The 17387-nt window shown below is 45.3% G+C and overlaps 1 protein-coding gene across 2 annotated transcripts in view; it reads right to left on the bottom strand.

Annotated features, from left to right (window-relative positions):
• Positions 1-17387, bottom strand: part of CADM4 (cell adhesion molecule 4) — a 1184622-nt gene that overhangs the window by 190762 nt on the left and 976473 nt on the right. For both annotated transcript variants that reach the window (XM_086929780.1, XM_086929781.1), the window contains exon 5: positions 10445-10606. In XM_086929780.1, the coding sequence (XP_086785906.1) occupies positions 10445-10606 (162 nt within the window). The remainder of the gene's footprint in view (positions 1-10444; positions 10607-17387) is intronic.

Raw genomic sequence — 17387 nt, 5'->3', positions numbered from 1 at the left:
GCCCTGGGTTGATGGTCGAATCAAAGGTATGATACGCTGCCTCCAAGATATGCGACTAAGCTCAGGAACTGACGTAAGAAGAAGGACCTTGACCTCTGAGAATGGGTAAAGTAAAACGGTGTAATTGATAAATTGATATAAGGATATGGTGGTCGAAGGTATTAAGGTACAGGGTTGAACGGAGAACTGATATGCCTTAGAACATCACAGCTTTGGGAATGATTTAGGGATCCCGATGGCCGGATACATCTACAAAACCGGGTACCTCACGCTAGGCACCTCTGATTCCTCTTTTTAGCGTTTTCACTACACACGATCCTTAATGCCATCCTCGAACCTCCCCATGAACAACCTATCACATTGCCTGCCCCCACGACTTTAGGAAACCAGAACCCTAAGGGATTATATCCCGAAGAGATAAATACGAGTATGTGGTAAGTAAAGGACTTTCGTGCCCATACATTTGATGTGTTCGAATGTTGTCCCCCTACCACCCCTTTTTTCCCCTTTTTTCCTCTGCAGGTTTCATTAGAATCCCGATTAGAGTATCATAAGGGATCTGGAACCACGTCACGCCCGATGCATGAAGACGGACTTGCGCTGCAAAACGGCACAACAAAGACGCTCTCACGACCTTTTTACCTGATCTAATGCTCTTTTGTCCCAAAACTGCATGCTTTCTACATCCTAACACAGACCCGAAACGTCTAAACGTTAGGTAACGCACTGAATAGCCCTAACAATACACGGTCATTCCCTATGTCACACGTGTACTGTTTGGCCTATTGTCTCTCTCTCTCTCTCTCTCTCTCACTCTCTCTCACTCTCTCTCTCTCTCTCTCTCTCACTCACTCTTCCATCCCTCCACACTTTCCCTCTTCCTAGCAACTGGCACCTAATTGGCGAACCTGGTGCGCCTCCTGATTGGCCCCAAATACCACAAGTATTTGCACAAATTTGTCCTAAATAAAATTGTATCGGCACCACGTTACTACCTCTCCCTTTCTGCTAAAATATGGATGAAAATTAAATTGACCGATAGGAAAGGGACAGGTAAGACGACTAAGGTTCCCTAAATTTGACCCACCCACAGGGAACTATTTGTCAGTGGCCTCTATGATAAAATATGTCTGTGGTAATGCGACCATCCCCATTGCAAATTGTCTCCGTACCCCAAGCTGTAAGAAATAATCGAGACACCCCCATCTACCCAAAATGCCCCCAGTTTGTGTCAGCTGCCCTGAACGAGAGCCTGAAAAACGCCCCCTGCTCTAATTCACTGTGTCCCTAATTGTTGTCCATAAGATCCCTCCTTCCCCGAGGATAAGTTTAATAATTATTGCAAACCACCCCTCCCGAGTTTTTGTAGTATCCAGGTTGCGAGGATTTATATAGAAAGTTAGAAGGATGTGTGCAAAGTTGAAAATTAGATTGAAAATCGAAAGAACTTGTTGCAGTAAGCCTGGTTGATAATAAAATGTTTTTATGTAATGCAGACTTGTTTAGCCTATGTTCATCCCTCAGAAGGATGCCTATCAGACTATGGTGAATAGCACGTTGCACTTTTTGTAAAACACAAGGCCCTGAAAACCAGCCTAGCTTTTCAAGACTAGTACTAGGGAAACGGGTCTCTGCCAGAAGAACTGACATCTACTATAAATAGACATATGACAAATGAACGTAATAATCATCAAAGCGTCAAAGAATTAGCCAACAAAAGGAAGTTGTAAGGAAATCAGCAAACCCATCATCAATTGTTTATACGTCAGTCACAAGAATCTCCAATGTAGCGAGTGCTTACCCCAGTTGCTTGGTGTTGGGAGAGAAATAGACTTATGTAATTACCTTCTTCTGCAATATCTCTAAAGACTGTCTTTTCAAAACTCATTTAAGGATATCACTGTCGGAGGAGAAAGAGACCGGATGTGGGAGCACGCGGCCTGACTACGGATTGTGGAACATCAGCGACGGAGGCCGAGGCGAGACCACAGCAGTAAGGAGACGCCGGACGGGGCATTGTTTCAGACAAAGCTAAGGAAAGAGCTGACCAGAAGCCCCTGCTATATGATCAACGTGTGCCAAAAGCCCCCGCTCTCTGAACATGGTTACGGACTCGCCTGTCGCAAAACTCTCCGCCTCCCCCTGATCTGTTCCCGACTTGGCCTTGCTCCATCCCCTCCTCCTCCGACCTACCATAAGGACTGTTCACACCCGCACCTTTCCATCTGAACTCCCAAGTTCCTCCAAATCCTACTGAGCTACCCAGAGAAGAGTGCTCCCTGCATCGGAAGGGAGGGAGCTCCGACTAAGTAGACCACGAACTGTGTTAAATCCCAGAACGGTGACCTGGAACTCCACCAAGGGTCGCCCCCGAAGAAAAGATAAACAAAGTCTGTGGTTCTGCCCGCTACCGAACACCCTGAAGATGATGGAAGCAACAGGAAATGCCCACCACAGAGACTCAAGAAACGAACAGATCTCACAATTCTGGAACAATCGCATTTTTTATTGCAAATCTATGCTCTGCGTTACAAAAGAAAGTGCACCTGTTCCAAAACCGTAACGCATTGCTCCTATGAGGTCTGGCGAAACAAAACAAAATGTACCCCTGTCCGCAGACCTCCTACGACTCAATCCACATGAACATTCCTGTTGACAGACCGAATTGCAATCCAGGTGCTTAACAGGGCCAACAGAAGACGACAAAGACACCGAGAACTCTGATTTCTATTTTTTTCTATATCTCATTTCTCTCCCGACCACCATTGGACTAACTATGCACCCGCCGTATACAAAAAGGACTTACTTATATGATAACTTACCAATTCTTATTCTATGATCTGTACCCAACGCCCTCGCTACGTAATTCTAGTCTGATATTGCATTACGATGATTTTTCCCTGCAACCAACTTAACAATGAACCCGCTTACTAAATGATGAAATTTTTCAATGTGATGTTTATAAAATAATGTATATGCACAGTCCCTTTGCCTAAATCCCCTCTCCCTTACTCATGATCGCTGCATATAGGTGTAGATAGGAAATAGGCCAGCAAGATGTCTTGGAAATGTTAAAGGGAGGACTGTGAAAAACTAATACAATCTTGGTGAACAATATCTGCGCCATCTTGCCCCTTTTTCGAGCCCATTCGTGCGCGTAAGCGGCAGCCATTTTGAATGCCATGGCCTCCCTGCCCCTCGCTAATAGCCAGCGCGTCTCTCTCTCTCTTAAACCCCGTAAGCATTCCCCCGCGCGCTGACAACCCCCGCTCTCTCATGCCTTGGGTCATAAACCCCATTTCAGCGCAGCTTCACCACTGAGTCCCATCCTGTTCCCAGCGCGACACCTCCCCTCATTCCTTTCATGGCCTCAAACCCTTTTTGATGCAAACCCCCTTTTCATGCGTCCCCGTTTGTCTTCCCTGTTCCCAGGCCGCCACCTGGCTCTGCGGATACTGTTTATTACCCCGTACAGTAGGAAGCTTCCCCTCCCCATCAAAAGACCCCCGAACCGATCAAAGCCCCCACCCCATGAGATCCGATCAACCCCATGCATTCCGTGAATCGGCGGAATGCCCTGCTGTGCTACGACCATCACCTGTTGTGACCAGGGTGGGGAATCCAACTGTAAATGTATGTGGGAACGGGTCTGAAGGGGAGATTCCGAGGATGTTCTTTCAAGTATTAAAGTATTGCGAGAATGTGTTATGTGCAATAAAGTTCATAAACTCAACTATAAGAGGCCAGGCCTCAGAGATGTGGTTAGAGCACCTCGTGACGATACTTGCTGTCTGAATTGATGTGTTCTCCTCCGGAGAGAATAAAATCCTCGTTTCCCGCCTTCCAGTCTCCAGCGCCTGCTTCTTCATTGATTAATATTGGTGGGTCATAGAGGCGATACCGCCGGGCAACATAAAGGGGTCTTTGGTTACCGGTTGTCTTTGGAACCCCTTTTAACAGTAGATGGGAGTGGAGTGGGGTAGACTGGAGTGGGGTATACTAGAGGAGTTGGGTCAACTGGAGTAAAGTGGAGGGGGGTAGATTGAAGTGGGGTATATTGTAGGGTTGATTGGGATGGAGTGGGGTAGATTGGGGAGGTGTGGGGTAGATTGGAGTGGGGTAGATTGGGATAGATTGTATTGCAGTGGAGTTGGATAGAGAGGCGTGTGGTGGATTGGGATGGGGTGAGGTAGATGGGAATGGGGTAGATTGGAGTAGGGTAGATAAGATTGGGGTGGTGTAGATTGAAGTGGGTGGAATTAGACGCAGTAGACTGGAGTAGTTTTTTTTAAAGCATGTTTTTATTTTAATTGGTACGAAATAAAGGCATAATAAGGCAATACAGATAATGCAAGGTATCCAAGCCATTGCCATATCCAGTTCTGCATGCCCAATAAGGAGATGGCAGCAGTGTTTGTCAATTATATGTTATCATTGTAAACTTATCTCAATATAGATTGGAGTAGGTTAGTTTGAGGTGGAGAGGGGTAGGGTAGATTGGAGTGGGTTGGCCAGGGCTTGACTAGTTGTATATTGTGCGTTGCCTGGGCCTTGCCGGCCCTGACTCCCGAAGCCAAGACAGTGAAACACACAGACGAGCACAGAATGATTAAGCCACTCCGAGAGTCCGCCTACGCTAGCCCAACTCCTCTTCATGTCATAAACACAAAAGGCAGGGCTAGGGCAGTCACTTACCCCACAGCGGTTAGCACAGCACCCCTTCTTCCCTGGCTGTCGCCTGGATGTTGATGGCTGGGATCAAGATCTGCTCAAACTTCAAAGACACATGATGTGTATTAAAGTAAATTGCTGCTTCCTCATAGAGTCGCCTGTCTCTAAGCCAAAGTGTCACCTCACCCTAGGTTGCTTGTGAATGAAAGATTGGTCTAACCTTGGTGCCTGTCAATATTCTAAGATTAGGTCCGTATTCCTCTGTATCTGTCCTGTAGATTTGTCTTTTTGTCGATCCTCTATGCCAGTCTTCCTTGTTTTTCTGCTATCTGTGTCTCTGTCTGTGTTCCCCTTTACCTGTCCTCACTCTATCTTCCTGTGTTTTTTCTTTGCCCTTTGTATAACTTCTTGTGTGATTGGAGGTAAAGCAGGCCTTCAGGCAGACCTACCTATTTGTGTGTCTTCCTGTGTATTGGTTATTCTTTCATTCCGGTCATAGATGCATCTGTCTTCTTTCCTATATGGTAATAGGACACCTCCTGCCAGTCTCTGGTTTGTTCAAAACACACAAACATTGTCATACTGGAAAACAGCAGGATTAGAAGAAACGGTGCCTTTCATCACTGTGCACTGTCCCAGCTGCCGTCAGTCAGACCTTGTTTCACCTTGACTGGACCCTCAGAGGTCACATCACACACATTTATTGGCAAGACAATGCCATTTTCAAGACCGCTGCCCCCAACCACCCCTGAGAAAGAGCTGTGTTGTAAACAGAACATTAAAGATGTTAGGACTGCACAGGAAAGAGATGGGTAGACAGGTCACATGGATCAAGCAAGAGACAGGCAGATGTGCAGAGGGCACAGTTGGCATCCCTGGTTTCTTCAAAGCATCTCTATTCTACTCCCACCTCCAACCACATATCTTGTGGGAGCTGCGCTGCCTATGTCTATCCCTGTTTCAGCACCATCTTTAGGTACGTTTCTTTAGAAATCATTGGTCTCTCTTTAAAGAGCTTGGAAAAGGAGAACAGTTTTATATTGGGTTGTCTCTCAGCTAGCTTGTGGAATCAAACTGTTATTTCTGGTGGTATTCTGGTTCTGGCAGCAAGGTATGAAAATATCCAGTTAAGTTGAGTTTTCTCGACTACTTTAGGACACATTTTTGACAACAAGCATTGATAAAGTCAGCAGGCCTAGCTTTGATGTGAAAACTCATGGAAACAGCAAGTGTGCTTCAGGTACATAATGTGACTGGGTGGGTAACCTGGTGCTCTAAAATTCACAATTTTTGTCTCTCTTTTTCCAAAAGTAGTCGCCGGGCTCGCTCGCTGCGCTTGCTCACTACACATCATGTAGGGCTGGTCTCACTTTTACTTTGTTCTCTCTGATTCACTACTCGTGTCTATTTTTGGTTGGTCTATTTTTGGTGCTCTCTGAAAGAATGTCTATGGGTACATGATCTGACTGGGTGGGGGTAACCGGGTGCTCTTTAGGGTAATGGGTGGGGGTAACCGGGTGCTCTTTAGGGTAATCATCTACTATTTACATTGCTTTGAAAGTTCATACAATTGAATATGTAATGGAAAATGTGCTGTAAAATTGTCCATTTTGCTCTGTCTTTTTCCAAAATTTTCTTGTGGGAGAACAGCCTCAAAGCCCATAGTAGTCGCCAGGCTCGCACGTTGAGCTCGCGCGCTACGCGCCGGATGGGGGCTGGTCTGGGAAAATTTGCCAGGGCTGCTTTCAGTTCCCAGTCCGGCCCTGAGCAGCTCCCGGTACCCGCCCACTCATTCTCTGCCTCCCCTTTGGCCAGCATGCTCTGAATACTGTGGCAGCTCGTTCCCGGTCTGCTGCTCGTGCCTGGTTCGTCTGTGGATATTGTCCTTCCTTGATCTTCATTAGTTGACAGGAGTGCCAGTAATGGGTTCAGTGGGCACCTGCTGTGCTCTTTCCTGCAAATGGCTTTTCACAATGTCCTCGTGGCGCTGCCAGACATACAGAGTGTCTGCATGGGTGGGCAACCATTCAGAAGCAGAAGACCTTCCTCTGGCAGTATTATCAATGATCCCAAGAAAGTGCTCAGGCATGAATGTAGATCACAAATAGAGGTTCTGCTTGTTTTTGGTCATTCAGGTGGGCCACTGCTTTTTGGATAATTTATAGTTATTGATTAGGTATGGTAAGTTAATGTTGTAGCGAAGGTAGACCAACCTTCGACAAAATAATCTTTTCATTTGTTACTACTGGTGAGCATAGGTTTAGTAAGAAACATACCACATTGTCCTGCTTATTTCTTGTTACGTTCAGTTGATCCATTGTTTCATGGATAACCTTAGCCCTGGGCGTATTTCGCGTAGTAACGCTACGCGTAGCTATGCGAAGTGCACTTCACACTACGCACGCTACACGTATCTACGCGAACTGCGTAGTGCGGTGGGGAAAATGCTGTTCACACTGACTGCACAGTGCCGGATGCTTGTCTATACTGTGCACTCATTGTAAATGGCATCTTGCACAGTGCAAGCAGTCGTTTTCGGCCGCTCGAGTAGATTTGCACTCGAGCGGCAGCTTTCTCAACCCGGACTGGGATTTTCTCATCGCGAGCGGTTGCGAGCATTTACAACCACTCACAATGAGAAACCTGACCTACCCGCTTTAAGAATCTTGCCGGGAGGTTTATTTTCCACGCTCGCGATCGGCAACTTGATGTTTCTGATTGCGAACGAGGAAAAAGTCTCACCGGGATGGTGATTTTGCTCGCTTGCGGTCGCCAACTTGACGTTGAGGACAGCGAGCGAGCAAAAAATGCCTGCTATGCAACGCGTTTTTACACAGTGCTACGTGCAATCCGCATAGCGTGTAGTTGTGCAAACTCCGCACACTTCGCGAGCGTAGCATAGTATTCCACCCATGGTTAGATAATTTACAGCATCTTGATTGGGTCATAGCCTGACACAGGCTACCTAAACAGAGTTAATGTTGTAGGCAAGGTAGGCCTGCCTTCCACAATTAATCATTTAATCTGTTATCACTGGCCAGTATAGGTTTATTAAGAAGTGTATTCAAAATTGTGTTTTAGGTCTCTGGCACTCCTGTTTTGTTCATTAATTTACGTGATGGTTTTCGTTCAAGTTAATGTCCTTCTTTTGCGTGCTGCTTGGTAGCTCAGGGCTGCCTTTCCCTAAGATTATCAAAATGGTTTGGGGATTGGTTATTAAGAAGTGTACCACATTGTTGTCTCTTTTTGTAGGTTCGTTCAGTTGATCCACCATTTTCTGGATGACTTGCAGCGTACTGATTGGGTCATAGTTTGACCCAGGTAGTCTATGCTGTGTTAATGTTAAAGCGATGGTAATGTAGCCTTTCCCAAGGAATCATTTCACTCATTACTTCTGGTCAGTGTAGGTTTCTACAGAACCATACCATGTGACCTCGTTTGTTGCTTCATCCAAGCAGTCGATCTGCTGTGTTGTCCGGTACTTTTAGTCTAAGGATCAGATTTTGTTTTATCCAAATGCTTGATCCAAAGAAAGGTATCTTCAGACAGTAGCGCAGAAGGAATAGACCTGGCTCCGACAGACTTCCTATTTACTTGATCAGCTGGTGTTGACCAAGTCCACTGTGCATTTCCTCCAGTTTAGTTATTTGGTTTCTTTCGGGTTTCACTGTCATGCCTGTAGGGCAGGAGTGATTTACCTGCTGGGGCCATTGCTGGCAGCAACCTTCGAATCTGGTCCTCTATGAAGGCAGAACTTCAGTGTTGTATCTGAAGAATTTTTTCAGAATTGCATTTATGAAAATTAAATCGGGACACATTGGTCAAGGATTCTCAGTAAAAAAAAAAAGCTTGCGGAAATTGGCGAGTGGGAGGCGCTAAATCATGGCTCGGAGTTTACAACCTGTGATAAATATCCCCTGTTCCTGGAGAGTCCAGGCCGCAATTTAACAACACCTAAAAGAGTTTCACAACTTTTAGGGACTCAGACTTTCAGCACATCACCCGTGGGCCTAAGGTGGAGATGCAGAGGCTTTGAATGGGCACCTGGAAGTGCTCCTGACACATGCTTATCATGCGCCCGCAGGGGGCGTGATGCTGGATTAATCACGATTGATCCCACGCGCACAGAGGAAGACGGATTAAACCCTTCAAAGGAAACCAAACATTATTTCTCGGCTGGTTAGGAACAATAGTGGCGAGGAAGAGAATGCACCAGGGTGAGGCAAATTTAACCAGTCCCTGGTTCCCTAACAGGAAACAAACCCCCCCACACACACACGCACGCACAAACACAAGTGTTGCAGAACTTGGAGCATCATAAAAACCTTTACCTTATACAGTCACAATGGTAAACATGCATAAGCTTTTAGCTATAAACACGCGGCCAGCCTTATCTGCTTTGTCAGTGCTTGTTTTGATCTACTTAAGGGCCGCATTAAGCTCCCTTAACTAGATCAAACACAAGAAGGCACGCGTCACAACCCAAAAAAGGCCTTTAGCAAAGCGACATGGCACCAGCGTCGAGCTCTCTCAGGCTGCTAATGTGCCGGTAAAGGCCTTGCTAATTAAGACATCATCTAAGCCCATAATGTTAATTTAATTAGAAGAATCGAACGAGCGTTACATTGGAATTATTCCACAGAATTCATGCAGACAGGCGCTGGTACAGATGTCGTGCCACAGGCCTCTTTGGTCGGAGATATATGACATGACTCAGAAGGTGATGTGAAATTTCAGTGAATATTGAAAAGAGGATATTGGAACAAGGAGATAGAGGCACCAGAAAGAAGATCTGGTGTTTGAAATGGAAGATAATGAGTCTATAAAGTGGAAAAGGTAAAAAAGGGCAAAAATGTAAAATGTTAAGTGTGCCCGATACATTACAGAATGAAAAACACATCAAAAGAGAGCAGAAGGATCAGAGAGAAAATTAGAGATAGAAAAAAAACAAAAATGGTGAGGGTGATGTACATGTAAACTACACAATGAAGAGTAAGATGAAAAAAGAGTTAACAAGGAAACTAAGAGAGAATCAGAAAGATATAAATAACATATTGTGAAAATAAAGTAAGTAAAAAGAAGCAAAGAGGGACAAAAGTAAAACTATATGAAGATAAAAATAGAAAGCCGGACACATGTTATCAAATAACTTATCAAATCAATATGCAAACTAGCCTAATGAATGTTGCTGTGGCAGAAAATGTGTGTGACATAGAAGTCATGGATTTAACATTTGAATGGGGTCAACATTTTATTTGTTGAAGTCTGATAGAGGATTACCCCTAAAATGGATGACAAACCCTCGTGCTACAGTCATTAATATAGGAAAATCAAGCATATAAAGAACTAAAAAAGAAGCATTTGGTAAAACGAAGAGGGAAAAACAAACAAACAACATTAAGTTAACAAAAAACAAAGCAAACTACCAAACAAAGAAGCAAAACAGGAAATCTCAAAAGAAAGATAACAAAAAATATGAATGTAATATTTTGATAATTTCTTTTTTTTATCCGAACCAATAACAAGAACAAACAATTTGAGAGTAATGGGTATCAAGGAAGGTATAGAAAGAAAGCAATTTCATTTTCTACAATAGTGAAGTGTTTGAGTTCTAGGTCTGGGACAACACACAATAGAACCTCTAATTATATTCACACAGAGAACAGAGATTTACACAGGTTTGCAGTGAGTGCAGCAGAAAAACATCAATATTGGTGTTATTGACACATTTTCAGGATCCTTCTGAATACAGCAGGATCTGCTTGAGACTTACACTGCACGTCCAGGACATACTGCGTCTGCTTCTTCTGTCCTCGCAGTGCTGGATGGGTGGCCTCACAGGTCACAATTCCGCTGTTATCCTTTCGGTCAACCGGAAACCGGACTGTGTTAGTGATGCTGAACGTTTTGCCGTTTTCCTGCTTGCTGCTGATGCCTACAAGGAACCAATATAGATATTTTAGAAGATATAGGAGAGTGTAAGAGGCAGAGACATAGAACAAATTCTATATGATCATCCAAACATTGCATAGAAACACAGAGTTAGACACACGGCCCTTGTCATGGGTTGACTGATGAACTATGATAAATGCTGTAACTCCTATTTTATTCTCTGCAATGTCATCACTGCCTTCCAATCTCCTGTGGTGGGTGCCATTTATTTGGGTAATAGTGACACCTGCTCTTTACGCACCTAGACACAGAAAAATGTGGAATGAGATGATATGTTGAAACAAGTTACAGTCATTACTAACAATACTATAGAGAGCCAGAGTGAGAATCCAGCTGTTAGGGTCAGCGGGTTGTATGGATATCAAAAGGAGACTAGCTCTAGAGTGGGTTAATCTGACATTAATATGATAGATTACTATTAATTACATAGCGACTCAGTATGGTCTTGCCAAGTGGCAGTGGCACCTGTTGGGTGTCTTTAGAAAGCCCTCACCCACCAACCTAGTTGGTGGCATGCTTCATCATCGGGCCCACCCAGTGACACCTAGCGTGTCCCGGGTGTGCTTCGACGCCTGATTACAGCGGAGCAGGTATGTCACTGTGTGTGCGGTGTAGGGTGTTAAGGTATGTGAAATTAAAACGGCTTGGCGGATGGTCCCTGGGGTGAGGATACTTTATTAAAAGGGCCTCCGTCAGCGGTTAAAAATAAGGCTGTGGGACGTTAGAGGCGGGTTACGACCTCCTACGTCCTTAAGTTGTCAACATGTTTCAGCCAGTGCCTTATGCTAATCTGGCTTTCTTCAGGACAATATAAATATGTGTAGGTTAAAATAGGGGTTGTGTAGTGTAGTCTATGTGTCTACACGCCCTAAAGTGTATCTAACTGTGAGAGGGGGGATTCCCTTCTCAAGATCACGCTTTCAATGCTTGTTTTTAGCTCCAAGGTTATTGAAGTGGCAGGGTGAAGCCAGGATTTCTGGCCAGCACCAGCGTGGGACCTGTTGTGCCTCCTTCGCAAAACCGGTCTGGACTAGCTTTCTGGTCCTCTCTCTCCCTCTTGATTCTCGCAGGGTCAGCGGGTTACCAGAATAAGCCATGATGGTGTGTAACAAGCTTATGTATAATATCCCTATGAGTACCGGTATATTTCTATGACCTTGTAGTACAATTTGAAATAAAAATGAGGAGGTGTGAGGATTCATGAACTGTATTTAACTGAGGTTAAAGCAGCAGAAACTCTTAAAAATAACAGTTTTTAATCATCTGTGTACCTGAAGTAGGAATGTTTTGATGTATATACTAGAAACTGAAGTTCCAATTACATATTGTTACAATGTTATTTATACGTTGCAAAAACATTCCAGCAATCAACACCATTCCGGGCAAGATAGTATCTTTCTTATGTTGCAAAAATCTCAGGGTCATTAACTCAGGAAAACAAAAACATGGGAAAATAACAAGCCAGGGGTTAGGGATTTGGGTAAAAACAGTGTAAAACCTAAATGAATGTAAGGATGATGTTAAAAAAGGCGAATTCAGTGGCTAGTAAGGACTCCCACTCTAATTACATAAAAAAATAAAAAATGGAAAGGCACTCAAGTAGAAAGAGAGAGGTTACAGCGAAACAGTTATATAAAAAAAGCACAAAGAAAATGAATATCTCCAACTCCTTATACATTCTTCAATTGACATTATTGCAAATAATTAATGTAAGGAAAAAATAGAAAATTCCAAAATTAAAATGTAGATTCCCCAAAATCCCCTGAGCTTTATGAAATCAGAATTGCAAAATTCTAACTCTGACACTAACCATTCCGATATTACTTTTAAAGGGATTAATGCATCTGAAAAATGACGCATGGCACCTCTAGTAAACACTATTTGAAGTGTATATTCACCCCATGGCTGTGACTTGCCCCAAGAGTCACTCGCCAATGCTTTAGTTTTTATTTTGCAAACTTGCGCTCAAAGTGATAATTCACGAACCATCACAGAGGCAAATAACATAACCCGCCAGAATCTTCTTTTTTCAATTTGAATTAATTGCACCAATGAGCATCGCGCGCGCACTGGTATTATGTAAATATCGTGCACCCACAATGCATTGCGTTCATATTTTAAGAACCCAAGCAAGGCAGGAGAGAGAACTGAGTATTTCAAGATGGCGAATTTAGTCAGACGAACCACCTCATTCTGCAACCGTTAACATTTCTTCTATGTTCAGGGTTATGTTTTCTTCACACAAATATTATATTTTTGTCACTAATGGCCAGACAGATCACAATGATTTCCTGGTTGATATCTGTAAGTATTCTGTTGACTAGCTTGGCTCCAAGGGTCATAGGATTTCCAATGCAAGGGCCAATGCTTGGCCCTCTCTCTTGCTGAGTGACCTTCGCTTGGAGGGAGTCGAGAGTTCTGTGCCCACTCTCATTTAAATCACTGGAGGGATTATCTCCTGCGGGTAGGGTCGCCATGGCAGAAGACGAAGAGAGAACTGGACAGTGCTCTTGCACAATACTTTGGGACTGATTTAGATATAATTGGGCGTCTTACGATATCCCAAACGCCGAAATATAAATCTCATCATTTCCTATCTCAACCCATCTGCCTAGATTTAAATCAGGCCCTTAGTGAAGGAAATCGACTGACACCACTATTAAGTGCAAAATAATTACAACCAATATATTGTCACGGTAATGAGCTTTCCCATCCTTAACGCTGCATACGTAGCTTGACCATGTAAATATATCCTGAAGGTGTGCAGATGTGAGCTAAGATTAGCAAATCTAAACTTACTCATGTAAACAGAACTTTATATCCGACACCCCAGAATGTTGCATCAATATTGTTGAAGACACATCACATATCTTATATGATCATGTATGTGCTATTTGTACAGCAAGTGCCCGTCCGATGGCCTCAATGCGCTAACACTGAGCCAAACACAACTACACATAAGGAAATTACAAACAATTCAACTTCTGCCTGAATTCAACTCAAGACTTAAGAGGTGAATAGAATGTTGCAATGAGTTCCTTAAATTAAGACAAAACACAGAAAAAAGCTATTTTGCTATCATACTTTCACCAGTGATACCTGACAACGCGGAGCGCTTCTAGTGCTTAGAGAACCAATCACAAGTGCTCCCACACCATGGGCTACTGATGCCAAGATTTCAAGGCACACAGGATTTCCAGCACCAAATCCCACAGCCAAGGGCTCCAGGCACAAGGGTTACTGACACCAAAGGCCCACAGTACCAAAGGCACCTGCCACCATGGCCGCAGGACACTGAGAGCTCCCATCTCCAAGGACTCCAGACACCAAGAGCTCCTATATCAAGGGCTACTGATACAAAGTGCTCCTCACACCAAGCACTGCCACCACCAAGGACTCCCTGTGCCAAGGGCTCCTGCACAAGGGCTGCCACCACCAAGGACTCCCTGTGCCAAGGGCTCCTTGGCACAGGGAGTAACCAAGGTCCCGCAGTGACAAAGGTACCTTCCACCATGGGCACCAACCACTGAGAGCTCCCATCACCAAGGACTCCAGACACCAAGAGGTCCTACATCAATGGCTACTGATACAAAGTGCTCCTCACACCAAGCACTGCCACCACCAAGGACTCCCTGTGCCAAGGGCTCCAGGCACAAGGGTTACTGACACCAAAGGCCCACAGTACCAAAGGCACCTGCCACCATGGCCGCAGGACACTGAGAGCTCCCATCACCAAGGACTCCAGACACCAAGAGCTCCTACATCAAGGGCTACTGATACAAAGTGCTCCTCACACCAAGCACTGCCACCACCAAGGACTCCCTGTGCCAGTGGCTCCTGCACAAGGGCTGCCACCACCAAGGACTCCCTGTGCCAAGGGCTCCTTGGCACAGGGAGTAACCAAGGGCCCGCAGTGACAAAGGTACCTTCCACCATGGGCACCAACCACTGAGAGCTCCCATCACCAAGGACCCAGACACCAAGGACTTCCTGCACCAATACTCAAAGTCAAGGGCTCCTGCAAAAGGGCTACTGACACCAAGGCACCAGGTAACCAAGGGGCACACAGTGACAAGAGTACCTGCCACTATGAGGTCCCAACAGGGAGGCTCCCGACTCCAAGGATTCCAGACACAAGCCCCCCTCACACCAAGCACTGCCATAACTAAGGATTCCAATGCCAAGGGCTCTTGGCACCAAGGACTCAGGTAACCAAGCGAACCAGTGCCAAAGGTATCTGCCACCAGGGGCACCAGACACCGAGAGCTCCAATCACCAAGGACTCCAGACTCCAGGGGCTCCTGGCACATGAAATTCCAACACCAAGGCCCCACATAACCAAGGGGCCCCCAGTGGCAAGGGTACCTGCCACCACGAGGTCCCAACAGTGAGGGCTATTGATACCAAGGTCTCCAGACACCAAGGGACCCCCAGTACCAAAAGCATCCATGGGCTCCAGACACTGAGAGCTCCGAACACCAAGGGCTTGTTACACTAAAGACTCCCGATACCAAGGGCTCTTGATACCAAGGGCTCTTGACAATAAAGGCTCCTGATAACAAAGGCTCCTGACACCAAGGGCCCTGATCACCAAGGGCCCTGATCACCAAGGACTCCTGACAGCAAGGGCTCTCATCACCAGGGAATCCCGATGCCAAGGGCTCCTGGCAGATGAACTTCCAACACCAAGGACTCACATAACCAAGCACTCCTGATACCAAGTGCTGCCTTCACCAAGGGGCTCCCAGTACCAAGGGTGCCTGCCATCATCGGGGTCTCAATCATTCAATCAACTCAGGTTTGCAGCGTGCAGCTAATCAACCATGAGGGTGTCCAGGTGCTAGGTTATTGATGGGATGCGTCGAAGAGCCAGGCCTCTCGTCCCTTTCTGAATTGGGTTGGGAGGATGATGTAAGGAGTTGAGGGTGAAGGTCGTTCCAGGACTTGGTGGCAAGGTAGGAGATGGATCGTCCTCTACTGTAGCTTCAGCGGATGCGGGTATTTGTACGAGGGATGCAGAGTGTAGGTGTCTGGAGTGTTGGTGGAAGTTCAGTCAATGGTTGATGTATGCTGGTCCTTGGCTGTGGAGCTCCTTGTAGGCGTGTATTAGCATCTTGAATGGGCATCTTTTCTGGATGGGGAGCCAGGGAGGTTCCTGAGGTGGGAGGTGATGAAGGTCCATTTTTGGAGGTCGAGGATGAGTCTGGCGGCTGAGTTCTGTATTGTCTGGAGTCTCTTCAGGAGCTGGGTGGTTATTCCTGCATAGAGGGTGTTACCATTGTCCAACCTGCTGGTGACTAGGGTTTGAGTGACAGTGTTCCTGGTGCTGATGGGGAGCCATCTGAAGATCTGTTGAAGCATGTGGAGGGAGTGGCCCAGGTGGAGGCGATTATGTTGATCTTGTGTTTCATGGTGAGCTTGCTGTCCAGGATGATGCTGAGGTTGCGGGGTGTGGGTCTGAGTTTTAAGGGCCACCAGGTGTCCTTCAACGCCGAGGTGTTGTCCCCAAAAATCAACACTTTTGTCTTGTTCGTATTGAGCTTCAGGCAGGTGGTCTCATCCATTTGGCCGCACTCGTCATACAGTTGTGGAAGTTGTTCCTTGTGGTGGAGGTGTCTTCTGAAAGTGAGAGGATGAGCAGGGTGTCATCTGAGTAGGATATGACGTTTAAGCCATGGGTTCCGACGATGTCGGCCAGGGGCTACATGTACAGCAAAGCTCCCAACACCCAGAGCTTCCTTGCACCATGGGCTCTTGCTACCAGGGTCACACAACTAGGGCATGAAACATAATTGTGCACTTGTAAATGGATTTATTCACAAGAGGAATTACATTATTATGGGTCAATTCTAACCACTCTCTAGTCGATTTTCGGGCATAGGTACACATACTTGGTAATATATTGCAAGATAGTGTTTTGATGCCCACTGTACATTATGTCATCAAAAGATGATAATGCCTTGAAGCATAGTAAGAGACCTGCAACTCAAAGGGAAATAAAATGGATGTTCAACATCTGACAAGGCAGGGCTTTGGGATCCAAGTGAGGAGGAAGATCTTAAGAAAGACTGAATTATTCAAATGGCTGGAAGAAGAAATGAATTTTTGAGGATCTTCAGAAATTGCTGTCAGTTTCCAGTCTGGAATATAGTGGTTGGGAATTCAACAGGAAGTAGCCCTGTACGTACATGAAAAGATAAACTTTTAAATCTCTTGCATCTAATTGAGCAGGAAGGCAAAAGACACCTGTTTGCAGAGCTGAGGCTCTTCTAGTGATTCATTTGTAATATATTTATATATATATTACAAAAGAATCACTGAATATATCTGTCTGTGTGTGTGTGTGTGTGTGTGTGTGTGTGTGTGTGTGTGTGTGTGCTTGTGTGTGTGTGTGTGACTGTATGCGCGTGCACCAGGGCCCCCATCTGGCAGCCACTGCAGCCTGCACCATCCGCTGCCCTTGCCAGTACTACCAATGACAGTACCAACACAACTACTAACTATCACACTCATACAAGTGTGGCAGCAATTCAGATTATTCCAGTCCCACAAAGAAAAACAACGGCTTGGGCGGCAAGTAGTAGTCATTTTAATGCATATTTAATTAATAGACATATGTTGTTCTGCTCATCTCTAAATTAGACAAACGGCGCCATGATGTGGCTAACTTTCATAATTGCCAGTGTTCACAATTAAGTTTTGGTGCAGAGCACCAGAAACCAATGGCTCAAATTAAGCACTGGGGCTTCTTATTGCCAAGTAAA

The sequence above is a fragment of the Lissotriton vulgaris genome, chromosome 7 (genome assembly GCF_964263255.1).
Source record: "Lissotriton vulgaris chromosome 7, aLisVul1.2, whole genome shotgun sequence".
Taxonomy (NCBI): domain Eukaryota; kingdom Metazoa; phylum Chordata; class Amphibia; order Caudata; family Salamandridae; genus Lissotriton; species Lissotriton vulgaris.
The sequence above is the reverse complement of the archived record's forward strand: the minus strand, read 5'-3'. Positions and strand labels throughout refer to the sequence as shown.